Source organism: Arachis hypogaea, chromosome 5, assembly GCF_003086295.3.
Source record: "Arachis hypogaea cultivar Tifrunner chromosome 5, arahy.Tifrunner.gnm2.J5K5, whole genome shotgun sequence".
Taxonomy (NCBI): Eukaryota; Viridiplantae; Streptophyta; class Magnoliopsida; order Fabales; family Fabaceae; genus Arachis; species Arachis hypogaea.
The window spans coordinates 68,234,576-68,249,205 of record NC_092040.1 but is presented as its reverse complement, the minus strand read 5'-3'; the positions used below and the strand labels follow the sequence as shown (position 1 = coordinate 68,249,205).

The following is a 14,630-nucleotide window of genomic DNA, read 5'->3' as shown; positions in this document are numbered from 1 at the left end:
CAGCATCAGCAGTCCTTCTTTCAGCCTAACTCAGATTTTTACTCAGCTCCCTCAATTTCAGCCAGAAAATACCTGAAATCACAGAAAAACACACAAACTCATAGTAAAGTCCAGAAATATGATTTTTGCCTAAAAACTAATAATATTCTACTAAAAACTAACTGAAACATGCTAAAATCTACATGAAATTACTCCCAAAAAGCGTATAAAATATCCGCTCATCAAACTACAACATAAAAACCAAAATACAATGATAACAAAAGATCCTCCGCTCTGTCCCCATCCACAAACTCACCGAGTTGGGTTGCGACCTGCATCTGAAAAGTAACAACAACATATGGTATGAGAACCGGAGGTACTCAGTATGGTAACAGTGCCCAGTATATAAGATGTAAGGTTCCAGGACACCGAAGGCAACCCTAGAACTTCGCACCAAATAGATATTCAAGCTTAACAAGATAAATAACTTAAAATCCACAAACAAGTAAACAGGGTTATCTAAACTTAGGGGATATCTGACTAATACCATACCACACCGCTGTATCCCACTGCCTTCACCAACCTAACTTCCGTGCGATCCCATCGCCACCGCCTTCTGATCCTCCTCAACACCAGACAAACACAAGTATATGCAAACAAGTAATACACAGGTAATATTCATGTATGACAAGTAATTCAAGAAGCAAGTAGGCATATTATACATTTAGGCAAACTGAAAGTAATCAAAGCAAACAAACACATAAGAGATGCATATGATGAATGACTGTCCTATTGGCTTGTGATATCATTTGTCAGTCCATGAATGCCAACCCGACACATCATTTCGGATGTCGCCTTTCTGCCACGTCCGAGGATATAGCACCTGTCACGCTTTTGCATCGTTCCGAGGATATAGTGCCTGGCACACTTGCATGCTCCAAGGATATAGTGCCTGGTACACTCTTGCGGTAGAGAAGAAAAACAACAACAGCATATGTTTCATAATAAATCGTTCCAGTGATATAGTGCCCAGCACACTATCATTCCAAGGATATAGTGCCTGGCACACTATCCACATCCAACAAGTCCATCAACCTTAAATCATCATCAGTCATCACCATTTTATCATCTCAACCCACTTCTCAAGTCTCAACATTCCAAGGATATAGTGCCTGTCACACTCTCCTTCAATATCCATCAAGCTAATCATAACCATCATCAATTCTTAATTCCACAAGTTACCATTCACTCAGAAGTTCTCAAGCCATTGCCAAATAAAACACTTTGTTAGTTTCCCACAACTTCAGAAACCTAAGTCTCCGTCTTCTAAACATATACAGAAAATTACCAATTTAGATCACTAACCCATCCCTATTAGTCTTAAGGTCTAATTACTAGTTAGCGATCTTAAACAGTAGATAAAGAAGTTTGGAAAGCTAGAAAACCCTTGAAACACAAAGAAATATCATTTTTCAGCAAAACAGAGGTTGTGCGTATGCACACCCCTATCATGCATACGCACACGTTGAAAAAGTACATCCGCGTACGCATACAGTACGTTCGCGTTTGCATACATGAAAATTGGGCCATTTCGTGCACGCATACCTGGGATGCGTAGGCGGGAATGCTGGATAGAGATCGTTACCCGCATATGGTGCATAGGGCCGCGTACGCATATGCATCAGATTTCGGAAAAATATCAAGTTGCAGAATTTTCAGTTTTAAACACCAAACCTTAAACGTTCATAACTTCCTCTACAAAACTCCATTTTCAATAAACTTTATATCTTTTTAAAGCTCTTGAAATCATCTTTAATTTAAGACAAAAATCATTTAATTTCAATGCCTGAAACTCAAGTTATGATCCACCAAAGTTTACCAAAAACAGGTTTTTACCAAAAGTGACAATTCTCTAGTTTTTCCCAAAACTTCAAAACTAAACCAATCAAAACCTACTCAAATTATCCAAAACACTACCACACCTACAAATTGCTATTTCATTACACTTCAATCATTCCCACACCTATTTCTATCAATATTTCATCTTCTCCACTCAATAAATCCATACAATCAATAGATCTCAATCCAAACATACAACTTCAAAAATTTCCACTATTTCAATCCCTCACAAGCATTATTTACCAACACACATATATTTCTTTCCCAATACTCATCGAACTCAACAATCATCAAACAATTCTCAATAACATCATTAATCAATATCATCACTCATCATAATCATCTATATTCTTCATCAGTCATCATAAGCATATACAACACCAACACTCATCACATTATCATCATAACTCATATATCACACATTCCAACACTCCATAACATACTCTTCATCACCAAACATAAATTCACATATAATTAAACATACACCGACACCATTCAATCCTATCTTAGAGTCCACTAGCCTAAGTGTCCAGAAACATTACATATTACATAAAGAAAACCGAAACCATACCTTGATCGATTTCTAAAATGCACCAAACACCAAAACAAAGCCACCAAGCTCGATCCAAAACCTTCAAACCAACTCCAACAAACACCAAAACTCAATCTAACATCATGCAACATACCAACATCAAACCTAGGATTCACAAAAACTACTAAACACAAGGAACTAGTGAGAACTTACCTTATCCAACAAGATTAGGGCCAAAACCCAACAATATTTCAATGTTAGATCACCCCTAAACAACCAAAATCTACTTAAAAACCAAACGTAAAAATGAAAAATTAATTAGGGCAAAAAGCTGGATCAGGAGATGCAAGATCTTACCAGAAAATTTTAGTTAAAAATGACGGGCTCGACAAGAGCTTTGCGTGGCTAAAAATGGCTCGTGAATCGGAGCTCCGTAGCTCATGTTATGGCCAAAAGAAGGAGAAGATGAATAGTGCAAACCCTCACCTCCACTCTTCTCACTTCAGCAGCGCCCCTTTCTTGTTTTAGGGCTAGAAATGAGCTGAAATGCTCATTAGTTGTGTTTATATATGTTGGGCTTGGGCTCAACTTGGGTCCGGTCCAACCCGTTAGTGTTTTTAACCCGTTCGGTCCACTTTGGGCCAAAACCTTTTAGATTAGTGTCCGATTTTAAATTATAAATTATTTTTGTCCTTTCAAAACAATAAATTCAATTTTTAAAGTCTTATTTTTCCAAAATAGGCGGTATCGGACAAAATAGAGCCGGTACTGCCGTTTAAGCACCGGTATGCATTTTTACAAAATTTTTTCGCAAAAGATACATTTTCTCACTCAAAAATTTATTGAATTCAAATTTCACCTTTTTATTTTTAAATATCAATTTCTATATTTTCGAACCTATTCTGGGCCATTAAATTATTATTTTATTAAAACTGTTATTCCAGTTCTTACAGAGAAAGCTTACGAATTTAGAAAATTAATTGGGAAGGTGTTTAACTCTTAGAAAAAGCAACGCTTGTGTTTTCCTATCTTGACTAATGCAAAACTCTTTTCATAGTAAATTATTTATAATCAAATCACAATTCCTTGACAATTTAATATTTCTTAACTTAATTAATCTTCAATCCTTTGGTCAACTAATTAAGAGAAGAGATTAAGAATGATTTTCATTTAAAGCCGCACAACTTTCAAAATACTATTCCTAGTCAAGTTGAAAATCATGAGAAAGAGTTTTAAGCTAATTCCGATATTAAATTTCCCAAAGTAATAACAGAATCCAAAAGAAAATTATAATATTTTTTAATACATCTAACCATTAAAGATGAAGAATGAGACTCAAAATTGAAAAAGTAGAGAAGCCTGAATCAAAATAATGAAAACAATGGCATTACTAATAAACCCCATTTTTAGGGTTTATCTTGTGCTTAATTTGATGGATTTTATCCATTATTCCCACACTTATTCATAGAAATCGCATGTTTTACATTTTTCTTCCTAATTTTGTGCTATGATTGAAAACATGCTTCTTTGGCCTTAAATTTGCTAGTTTTAATCCTCTCTTATTACCATTTGATGTCATGATATGTTTGTTAAGTGTTTTCAGGGTTTATAGGGCAGGAATGGTTTAGAGGATGGAAAGGAAGCATGCAAAAGTGGAAGGAACACAAGAAATTGAAGGAATTGCTAAGTTGTCAAGCCTGACCTCTACGTACTAAATCGATCATAACTTGAGCTGCAGAGGTCCGAATGAGGCGGTTCTAGTTGCGTTGGAAAGCTAACATCCGGGGCTTCAAAATGATATGCAATTGTCCATAGTTGCTATGTAGTTAGGCGACGCGCACGCGTGGATCACGCGTACATGTGACCTTGCAAAAGTTCAATGACGCGTACGCGTGGGCGACGCATACGCGTGATAGAGTCACGTGCTGCACGTATCAGAAATCGCTGGGGGCTATTTCTGAGCTGCTTTGGACCCAGTTTCAGGATCGAAAATACTGATTAGAAGCTGCAGAATGGAGCTGGATGGGGAAATCAATCATTCACACATTCATTCACATAATTTTTAGGTTTTAGATGTAGTTTTCTCTCTCCTCTCTCTAGGTTTTAGGACTTTTAGGTTTATTTCTTCTCCAATTCAAATTTCCATGTTGCTTTAATTTAGTTTCTCTTCTACATTCTATTGCTTTAGTACTTTAGTTATCTATTTCCCTTTGTGATTTCCTTATTTTGCTAATCTAGTTTATGAATTCTTCATAGATTCAATTCTCTTTTAATGCAATTTGAGGTATTTCATGTTTATTGCTTCTTCCTTTATTTGTTGTTATTATTATTCCTTTGGAATTGTTAATCTTAGATTTTGCTAGGTCTTGTTAGTTTTCTAGGTTTTTATTTTGTGACTTCCAAGTGTTTGATAAAATGTTTGGTAGGATGTTAATTTAGATTTTTATATTCTTAGCTTGGATTGATTAATTGGAGACTATTGAATTATCAAAGGTCTTTTGTTGATTGGTGATTGAGACTTGCTAGTTGGCTTGAGCTTCACTAACTCTAGTATTTGATTAGGACTTGTGAACTCAAGTTGATTTACTCACTTGACTTTTCTTCATTGTTAGAGGTTAACTAAGTGAGAGCAAATTGCAACTACCATCACAATTGATGATGATAATGAGGATAGGAATTCCAATTCTCAATCCATGCTAGGACTTTTCTTAGTTGTTATCTTATTTCCTTGTTATTTACATTACTTGTCTCTTATTACAAAAACCCCAAAAATATGCTTTCCCATAACCAATTATAAGTATACTTCCCTGCAATTCCTTGAGAGACGACCCGAGGTTTAAATACTTCGGTTGATTTTATTGGGTTTGCTTAAGTGACAAACTATTTAAATTTGATCGAGGTTTAATTATCGGTTTAGAACTATACTTGCAACACGCTTATCTTGTGAAAATATTTACCGACGATTTTCCCCCATCAATTACTAATCCATAAAATCAAACAGAGCTCCTAACTTTTAACAAGGGGAGCTTTAGTTACTCATGGTAGAAAAGAAAACAAACTAAAACTAAAGAGTTTCCAAATCCGTAGATGATCTCATTTCTTCATCTAGATGTGAACTTTGTTCACTTATTTATCTTCTAACTTCCTAACTATTTGAAATTCAAAATCTAATCTTATCTTCTATACCTCCAAAGGATAAGATGACACTTATTCAAATTCAAAACAATAATTAAAATCTAATATGAACTAAATCCTAACAATTAAATCTTATCTTTCTAGAAGAAGTTAATGCTAACTATTGATGAGCGAAAAGTGAAGCTCACGGATACCGACAAGTGCACCGGATCGTTCAAGTAATACCACAGTGAGTGGATATCATTTCGACGAGGATTAATGGATTGAGCTTGCAAATATCGAATTAAAATACTAATTAGACCAATGAAACCTAGAATTGTTGAGTGCTGAAATCTTGAAGACTTGCTGAAAAAGTAAAAGCTTGAGGAAAGTTGAAAGCTAGGATTTTGAATTGCTTGAGGCAGTATGTGTGATTGTTGGAGGAAAATATATATGATGAGGAAGTCAAGGATTTTTAGAGATGCATAAGTCTTTAGAAGAATCAAACTTTGTTTTCTCTGTTCAAGGCAAGCAAGGATCGTTCACGACGAATCTTAATTAACCTATTTCCAATACCTTGGCTCCTCGGTGTCTCCTCAATTAATTAACAGCCAATGTCTTGGTTAGTCAATTAACTGAAGAGGTTAAGTGAAAAAAACGATTCAATTTCACATAAGATTCAAGAGTAGTCCTCAGGTTATATTATATGTCACGTATCTAAGTTAGTCATGTCCAATTGAATTTTATACGGAAACATAATTTTCGGAAATCGTCCCAATCCTAATTATATGTCGCATATTCAAAACTAGGGTAATCGAAAATCATGTGATGTGTCACACGCTTTAAAAACGCTATGTCTAATCAATTTAAGAAGACACGTGAAAGAGTTTTCAAGCACGATTCGGATATAGGTTCTATCGAGTCAGTAAACAAATTCAAGTCGAGATTAGCACACCTGTGTCGGCACTAGTAATCGTTTGGAGATGAAGAATGAAATTCTCAATCATAAATGGACCAATGCAAGTTTTAAATCAGAAGGAAACTTAGATTAATAATTCATAAAAAATAAAAACAAAGCCCGTAACCCGATGACAAAGGATTAATAACTCATGGAGAATGTAAAAACACAAAGATGAAAAGCCTATGGCGGAAACCTGGGTGTCCTCCTCTATAACTGTAATTCACTTATCATACCTAGCTTATTTTCTAATTCAAATTCAAATCTTAATCTTATTTTAATCAAAATAATTAAGATAATCTCTAACTAATTCAAATCTTAAATTTTAAAAGAGAATCAAAAGGAAATCAAAACTAATTTAACTACAGAATTTTCGTCAATCTTCAAATTGAAATCAAATCTTCAAAGTTGGATTTTGAAAGAATCAACACCAGACAAGACATTTTGGGCCTAACATGGCACGTCCATGACTCCTCATGGCACGCCTGAATTGGACAACACTCCCAGCAGTTGAAATTAGGCTAGGGTGAGGCACACCTCTCTTGATTGGTTAAGACGTGGCACGCCCAATCCTTGGCGTGGCACACCCTTCATCTTGAAGTGCTTCCAAGGGCTTCCCTTGGTTAGGGTAAAATTAAAAATTGATATTATTGAAGGATAAAATTAAAATTTATTTTAAAATTAAAAATAAAATTTAACTAAATTAAACATTAAAAAAATTTGGTATAATAGAGACAAAAGATATAATTTATATTTTATTGTATATGTACCATACCTTTTTTCGCAAGTTTATGTACTAGTTATTCTACAAACATTTCATGATCAGTAAAAATCTTTAAGAGTAAAATAAAACAATAAATTTATTTAGAATGAAAGTAATTTAATTAAGTATAATTTATTTAAATATGATTAAAAAATAATTGAATAATTATTTATCATAAAAAATTAATATTATTAAAAAATAAAAATAAAATTTATTTTTAAGTTAAAAGTAAAATTTATTTAAATTAAACATTAAAGACGTTTGATACATTAGAAATAAAAATGTATAAATTTATACTTTATTATATATATATATCACACTCATTTTTTTCTTTTTCCAAAAATTTATTTACTATTCATTTTAAAAATATTTTATAATGAAAAAAATTTAAATCCATAATATAATTTATTCTATTTAAATTTATTTTTATTTTACTTAATTTGATAAATCTTCTAAAAATAATGTATTATTTTTGACCCTAACATTTTTGTCCTATTTTAAGTCTTTAATCTTTCAAAATCGTCTTAATTTTGTCTCACCGTTCTGTTAACAAATCTTTAACGGCAGGACAACATTAAAATAATTTTAGAACATTAAAAACTTAAATAAAACAATTTAAACGTTATGAACAACTTTAAAATTTACCCCCAAACATCAGAGACAAAAACAACACTCACTTATTTCGAAAACTAACAATGACAAATGTGCATGAATGATGGGCATATAAAATTTTGTCTTGCACACGGAAGTGATTTTCTCAAATAATACAATCTATTTGTAATAATCATAAAAATATAACATTTTACGTCGTACAGTGACCAACAGGAAATCTATTATTCCTTGCAGTAAAGATATAATCCACTTTTCTTCCCTCAAGATATATATATTGTCAAGTTACACCCTAACAACACACACCCCGTCATAGGTTCTATATAACCACTTTTTAGTCATAGCTAGGATTTAAACCGTGATAAACTCTAGCAAGACATATACAAATGCCACTAAACCAAGCCTTGCAGTGCCCCTCAAGATTTCAATGTCACAAACATAATCCTTCTATTTACATTACATCCGAATGGGCTTTACAATTCAACACATATACATATATATATATATATTTCCCCTCACCTAAATAGAATGAGCTCCAAAGTAATCCTTAAGATTGGCTTCGTGCATTAAAATGGTGTTCGAGATCTTAATTGCACCAATTGCATCCCTGAGATCTGCAAAAGTGCACTACATTATCCCTACAGCATGATGAGTCCCTTGATGGAAAAAGGTTGGGAGACTAACATAATGCACTTTTGCCAATCTAAGGGGTGTAATTAGTGCAATTGGAATCTCGACGACTAATTTAATGCATTCGGCCAATTTGAAACAACACTCTGGGACTTAACTCCACCTAAATACAACACAATGGCCATCTTATTTGCAGAGCGCTAGCATATAATTTTTTGGACATGAATATAGCTATTCTCTTTCCAGTCACAACTTTTCTTACTGTGTTATGGGCTAGCGGGATTGAAGGGTGGATTTTGCCAGCCACAACAAGCCAGGGTCATTCCGCTTCAGCACCAAATACACTTCTGGCTTCCCAAGATTGTCCATTATGACATCTTCACTGAAGCCAACCAGAAAGAGAATTTCCAAGGCAGCTGTGTAGCATTCAAAATTTAGAAAGTTAGCAACCCCATTCAGAATGAAACTTTGCAAAAGTTGCTTACTTGCTTTACATACACTTAAGTATTTCTTTTGCAGCTATATATAGAAACAACTCTCCAAACGTGACGTAATTATATCTATGAATGATATCTATAAATGGGAGATAAAATCTCATGCGCACACAGGAAAAATTTTGTCCAAGTGGTACTTGTACACATCAGGCATGCTAGAATGAAAGTGGAGAGTCTAGGTGCAAACCTTTGTTACCAATGATATTCCTCTCAATGACTGGATTAGCCTGCAGGATACAGGAAATATTAGGATGAAGCATTGCCAAAAGCACGATATGACTAAAGTTAACACAGAATGTACCTTCCGCAACCTCTTGTATTTCATCTCCTCAGGGTGTTCAATTACATTACTGCCATGGATACCAAACATGATCAATGAATAACATGATGCTGTCATAACTGACTACCCATAAATTTGCCATAAGTATTTCTAAGACATTTTAATCTAACTCCTTAAAGAATATGAAAGCCTATTCAGCTAAAAGGTACAAATGATATCAACGATCATATAATCTTGAATAAGCATACCTGACTATTTTCAGGAGAGTTTGGACAATTGAAGCAGTTTGCATTGGAGTAGCTTCACCTCTCAGAATTTCCAGGGCCATCTGTAAACGGTTACAAACAGCAGTTACAGGATCATTAATCCTCTGAAATTCTTGGTCATCAGGATCTGGCTCATCGATCTGCATTGTAGAAAAGCTTGGAGTGGGAAAGACAGGATCATCGAGGTCATGTTCAGCCATGTTACTTGTATCTGCATAAAATATAGTTCACCAACAGGTTCTTTTAAATCATTGACAGGATAAGCCTATCAAGAATACTCATGTCAGGGGAAGAATTACCTTGACTTGCATTAACTGACTTCAAAGAAGATTCTGAATCATCCGGATCAGGTTCTCTAGATACATGCATTGTAGCTGAATACATGTCACTGGTCTGAGTATGCAAAGTCTCTGCTAAAATAAATTGGTTTTTGTTGAAATACAGTTCTGATACCAATATATCCTAAAAGAAAAATCATAATTAACAGTTTTACCATGATCAGAATCATCTGGATCAGGCTCCTGCTTCATTCCTTTAATAGTATCATCATGTGCATCAGGTTCACTGCTAAGTCCTTTCTCAACAAGGATGGGCGTGTCATTAGCTACGATTTCTTTGGAAAAGGATATCATATGATCAGGATTTTCACTTGCATGAACGCTAGAATAATCGGGATCCAGCTCTTGATATACTTCAGAACCTCCCGACTTATTGAGAGAAACATTAGCCATCCGAAGATAAGCAGCACTGATAGAAGATTCACGGGCACTTCTCAGCTGATCTATCCTGTTACCTCCAAGCTTCTGGCGAACATCGCTACTTTCGGCTATAAAATCTTCTTCATGGATTTCAGAATTCCTTACTCCACTCAGAGTGTGGCTTGCAGATCTAGTCCAATCCAAATTAGCAGCTTCTTGATTTAACTGCAATTAGGCAAATTAAATTAACATACAGTACCTAATACAAAGCAAAAGAAAAATGGACAGACAGACAAGTATTTAAGCAGGTACACACACCTGCTTATTTAGAGCATAAAAGTTTGCATCATGTTCAGTGTGTATCATGTGAGCCTGAAACAAATAATGAGTTAGATAGTTCCACAACCATTGTTGTCAAATGGACAAAAGCACATTACTTTCTCTTTGTATTTTTATTTTAGGAACATTTGAGTAAGAAGCCCAGCATAGTTTTCACAAATGAACGTTACATAAAATTAGCAATCTTTTTTGGTAGCTCAAAAGAAAATTGATTTTAGTCCCTCATCTAAAATAACTGTCTGGTTGAGTTATAGATTTGGGTTGTAGGAACAGAATTTTCCTTAAATAATAAAAAACAGTGTAACTAACTGTTGTCACAAGGATAAAGGATATTTTTCTCTTTTTAAGTTTTTAAACTTTAAGATCATTCTTAAAATATAAGGAACTGAACAAAACTTTTACCGAGGGTCTGTGCAATATTTGCAGCTACAGAAGAGATATTTATGGCTGTTCGAATGTTGTATATACTTCTCCATGTTATGTAACTTACAAGTTCATGCAGTAGTGTTTTCTTGATACTTTCATACTTCCTGAAACCTTTGAGGTCGTCCGTTCGAAGACGCAATGATATCTCCTCTCCCTGATTCTGTAAACAACAATGAAAAGAAGGAATGAGATCAACAAAAGAATAATGTTGGCTGCTTCCTATACCGAAAAAGCCATTACCTTGTTCAAACCAAGAAGACATTTTGGACTCTTGCCAACATAACCAACGGGAGCCATCTCGCTCATTATTCCTACACACCAACAATGCTGTAATATGTATTACATTTGTCAGAACATGCCCCAAGTTGTAATTAGAATGCATTCATATACTGAAAATCTCTTAAATGTACCTTGTTCATGACTGCAATAATTCCAGGATCTGCAGCAAGCATGTGCATTCTTCTAAGTGCCTCAGAGGGGGGAGGATTCAGCTGAAGACAAGAAAATACAGAGTTCATCCATAATCAGTTGAGAAAACCACAATTAGGAATTTCATGTTATGAGATGTGTGGCAAAGAATATAATGGGAAATCATTCAATATTAACACAATAAAGAAGCTTGGCAAAGTGTCATATGCATAGCAAACACTTTCCCAATCCAAAAGCAGGATACTGAAACAGTAAAATCAACAGCAAAACTATAAAGAACAAATTTCAGAGATATAAGCTTTATTCTTGAAAAAGAACAATGATCATATAATAATAATAATAGAGCAATACCTCTATTCCTGGAATTTCAAATGTCCGAAATTCACAAAAAATATAAGGACCTTGTGGAAGTTTCAATGAAAAACGAGATCCATGTGAAACCCTCTGTTTCATTCTCTTCTCCTCGTCCTCAAATCCAGCAATTCTGAAATTTGCTTTCGCATTTTGAAGAACTTCTTCAACTTCATTTGATGACACACCCATCATTTTAATTGTCTTGGCCTAAGGAGGAAACATGGAAAATTAGGGAACAATAAGCCATAAAAAGTTAATCCAATACAACCATCATCCATAACAGTATTATATGGATAAATTCAAGCATAAATTAATATTATATAAGTACAACCAATGCCTTGAATTTTTTGAAAAAATAATTAATACTTTTTTATTTAACAATTAGAAAGTATTAGAAGAATAAACTCATTCCCTCTATTTAACATGGAGTATCCAAATCATCTGCCATCCCATTCCAATTCAAGAAACTCACAAGCAAAAAATGGTGGTCCATGCTTTGCTTTTCTTGGGTTGAAGTGAAGGGCCGAAATTCCATGGTGATGGGCCAATAGCCTAAAATTGCATACATGGGTTGTTCTCCAAAGTAAATAAACTTCTAATACTTATGAAGAAATTAATTGGGATTTTGTTAAAAAGGGAGCAGGGTTTAATAATAAGCATATCATTGCCACTCTAAAGTAACTTCACATTTTACAGCTATGCTAACCATAAGAATGATCAATTCAAATAACCTAAAAAGGTAATAACAACACAATTGCTTTTTCCTCACTCCATGGAAAAATTCAATCCAAATGCAGGCATGAATTTTTCACAAAAACACAAAGATGGAAGAAATGGATACAATATAGCTGGTAGAATAGCATATAAAAATAGAAACATAGACGCTGAATATAGGTGAGCCACAATAAGAACCATATCATTCTAAGATCATAAGGCACATATAAGAGTAAAAGCGTTTATTACCTCAGTAATGGCAGTTTCCAACAAACTTAAACAAGCATGCTCTACAGAAAATGGAGCCAGAAGCTTTGAGTTTTTCCCAGAGCTCAGTGGAACAATGAACCGCATAGTATCTTCTTGGACATTTGTTAATTTCTGCATTTCCTGCCCTAGGTCCTTCACAGTGGCACCTGAATTCATCTCCACAGCAAACTTCTTTCCCCTCCATGTAACCGAGATTTTAAATAGGCTTGACAGAGTTTCCATGTTTGATCTAAGTAATCAAATGTCAACACGATCTAATGATTTTCGAGTAGTTATACAGTTGGAGGTCCAAAGAGTGTCCCAAAATGACGATATTACTCATTAAAGTCATTGTTTTTAATAAGGAACTAGTTGACCTGTAAAAGTACTTAGTAATCTGAGAGTAAAACTATAATTGTTCATATTTCTGTTTTATTTCAACCAAAACAGTACAACAGCAGGTATCGCTATCCTCACAAAAACTAAGGGTACAGAAATAGCGATACCTCCGAAGCCCAGCACCAAATCCTCCTTTTTATATCTGCCAAGGCTCGAATTTCTTTGAATAAAATTCAATAAAAGATGAACGATCCAACACGGGGAAATTTCAACAAATTCAAGCGCATAAGCCATAATTCATAATGGCGTTAACTTAACCACTTCATGTCGGGACACATCAACAACCATATTTCGAACAATTTAACCATACAACAAATTTTTTCAAAGAAATTCTCTCAACTTCCACAACGAAATTCTTGAAATTCACGAAAACCCATACGATACCATCCTAAACCACAAACGGATAAAACGAAAGAAAAAAATACGACTTCGAAACAATCAGTTATCAGTCAAAAGTAAAAAAGAATAGAGAAAAACAGACAGATAATAATTTATTCAGAGGATAACAGTTGAAATGGGTGGTGCGGAACAATAAGGGAGATTATGGAATTACCTGAAACTGCAGGAGTAGAAGAACAAAATCGGATAGGATAATGAAAATATTGATAAATTTGGTCAGAAAATTGATCTAAGAGGGAGTAAAAGTAAGGGAAGGTCAACGAATGAAGAATGAAGAATGAAGAATGAAGAATAATTCGTAATGGGAGACGACGGGAGATGAACGTATCCGGTGACGCGGAAGCCAGGAGAAGGTTCCAGATATTTCTTTATATATATTTATATATTTGCGATAAAGTAATTACAAATCAGTCACCGAGAATTAGAGAAGAGGATATTTGAGTTCAAAATTAATATACAACGGTTCTTAGGTTTTTTTTTTAATAAATAAATAAATTAAATATCTATATATATCTATTATCTATTATCTATTATCTATCTATCTATTTATTAATATAATAAAATTGGGTTTTCTCCCAACTCCTAGTGCCGATTCTCATGCCTCCGTTTTTCCTCCAAAATAAATAATTTTTTTTATTTTAAATAATTTTATTGTAATTATATTATAATTAATACTAAATGAATAATATATAATTATACTAATTTAACAACATATCTTCATTATAATTATATCAAATCAATATTTAATGCACTATTAAACTATTTATCAATTATCAATTAAAAATACCTTTAATAATTTTAATGATAATAATAATATCAATAATAGTAATAATAATAATAATAATAAATCTTTGTTACCTCATTCACATATATCAAATAATTTTTCTAAATTATTTTATAAAAAATATCTTTAATATAATTATATTGTAATTAATATTTAATAAATAATATATAATTATACTAATTTAGAAACATATCTTCATTATAATTGTATCAAATCAAAATTTAATGCATTATTAAAAAATTACCTTAATAATAGGTAATTTACATATTTATTTTTGTTTTACTAAAATCTATATATAGTGTTTTCCTGTGGTAT

The 14,630-nt window shown here is 33.5% G+C and overlaps 1 protein-coding gene across 2 annotated transcripts; it reads right to left on the bottom strand.

Moving 5' to 3' along the window:
* Positions 1-7,997: 7,997 nt before the first annotated feature.
* Positions 7,998-13,959, bottom strand: LOC112801649 (uncharacterized). 2 transcript variants are annotated; one of them, XM_025844519.3, is made up of 13 exons: positions 13,686-13,959; positions 12,734-12,983; positions 11,768-11,977; positions 11,398-11,478; positions 11,228-11,314; positions 11,052-11,147; positions 10,541-10,594; positions 10,018-10,447; positions 9,824-9,937; positions 9,507-9,735; positions 9,280-9,328; positions 9,166-9,205; positions 7,998-8,900 (listed from the first exon to the last, which is right to left on the bottom strand). In XM_025844519.3, the coding sequence occupies exons 2-13, from the start codon at positions 12,974-12,976 to the stop codon at positions 8,758-8,760; spliced, it is 1,776 nt and encodes a 591-aa protein (XP_025700304.1). In that variant the 5' UTR covers positions 12,977-12,983; positions 13,686-13,959; the 3' UTR covers positions 7,998-8,757. The 2 variants fall into 2 exon arrangements, with proteins under 2 accessions (XP_025700304.1, XP_025700305.1); XM_025844520.3 differs by having other exon boundaries at positions 9,824-9,934.
* Between the last annotated feature and the right edge of the window lie 671 nt (positions 13,960-14,630).

Excerpts from the sequence above, each read along its gene's own strand:
- LOC112801649 (XM_025844519.3), bottom strand. The coding sequence starts at position 12,976 with ATGGAAACTCTGTCAAGCCTATTTAAAATCTCGGTTACATGGAGGGGA. Across the intron at positions 9,938-10,017 it reads TCCAGATGATTCTGATCATG|CAGAGACTTTGCATACTCAG; the intron begins GTAAAACTGTTA and ends AATTTATTTTAG. Across the intron at positions 8,901-9,165 it reads GAATATCATTGGTAACAAAG|CTGCCTTGGAAATTCTCTTT; the intron begins GTTTGCACCTAG and ends AATGCTACACAG.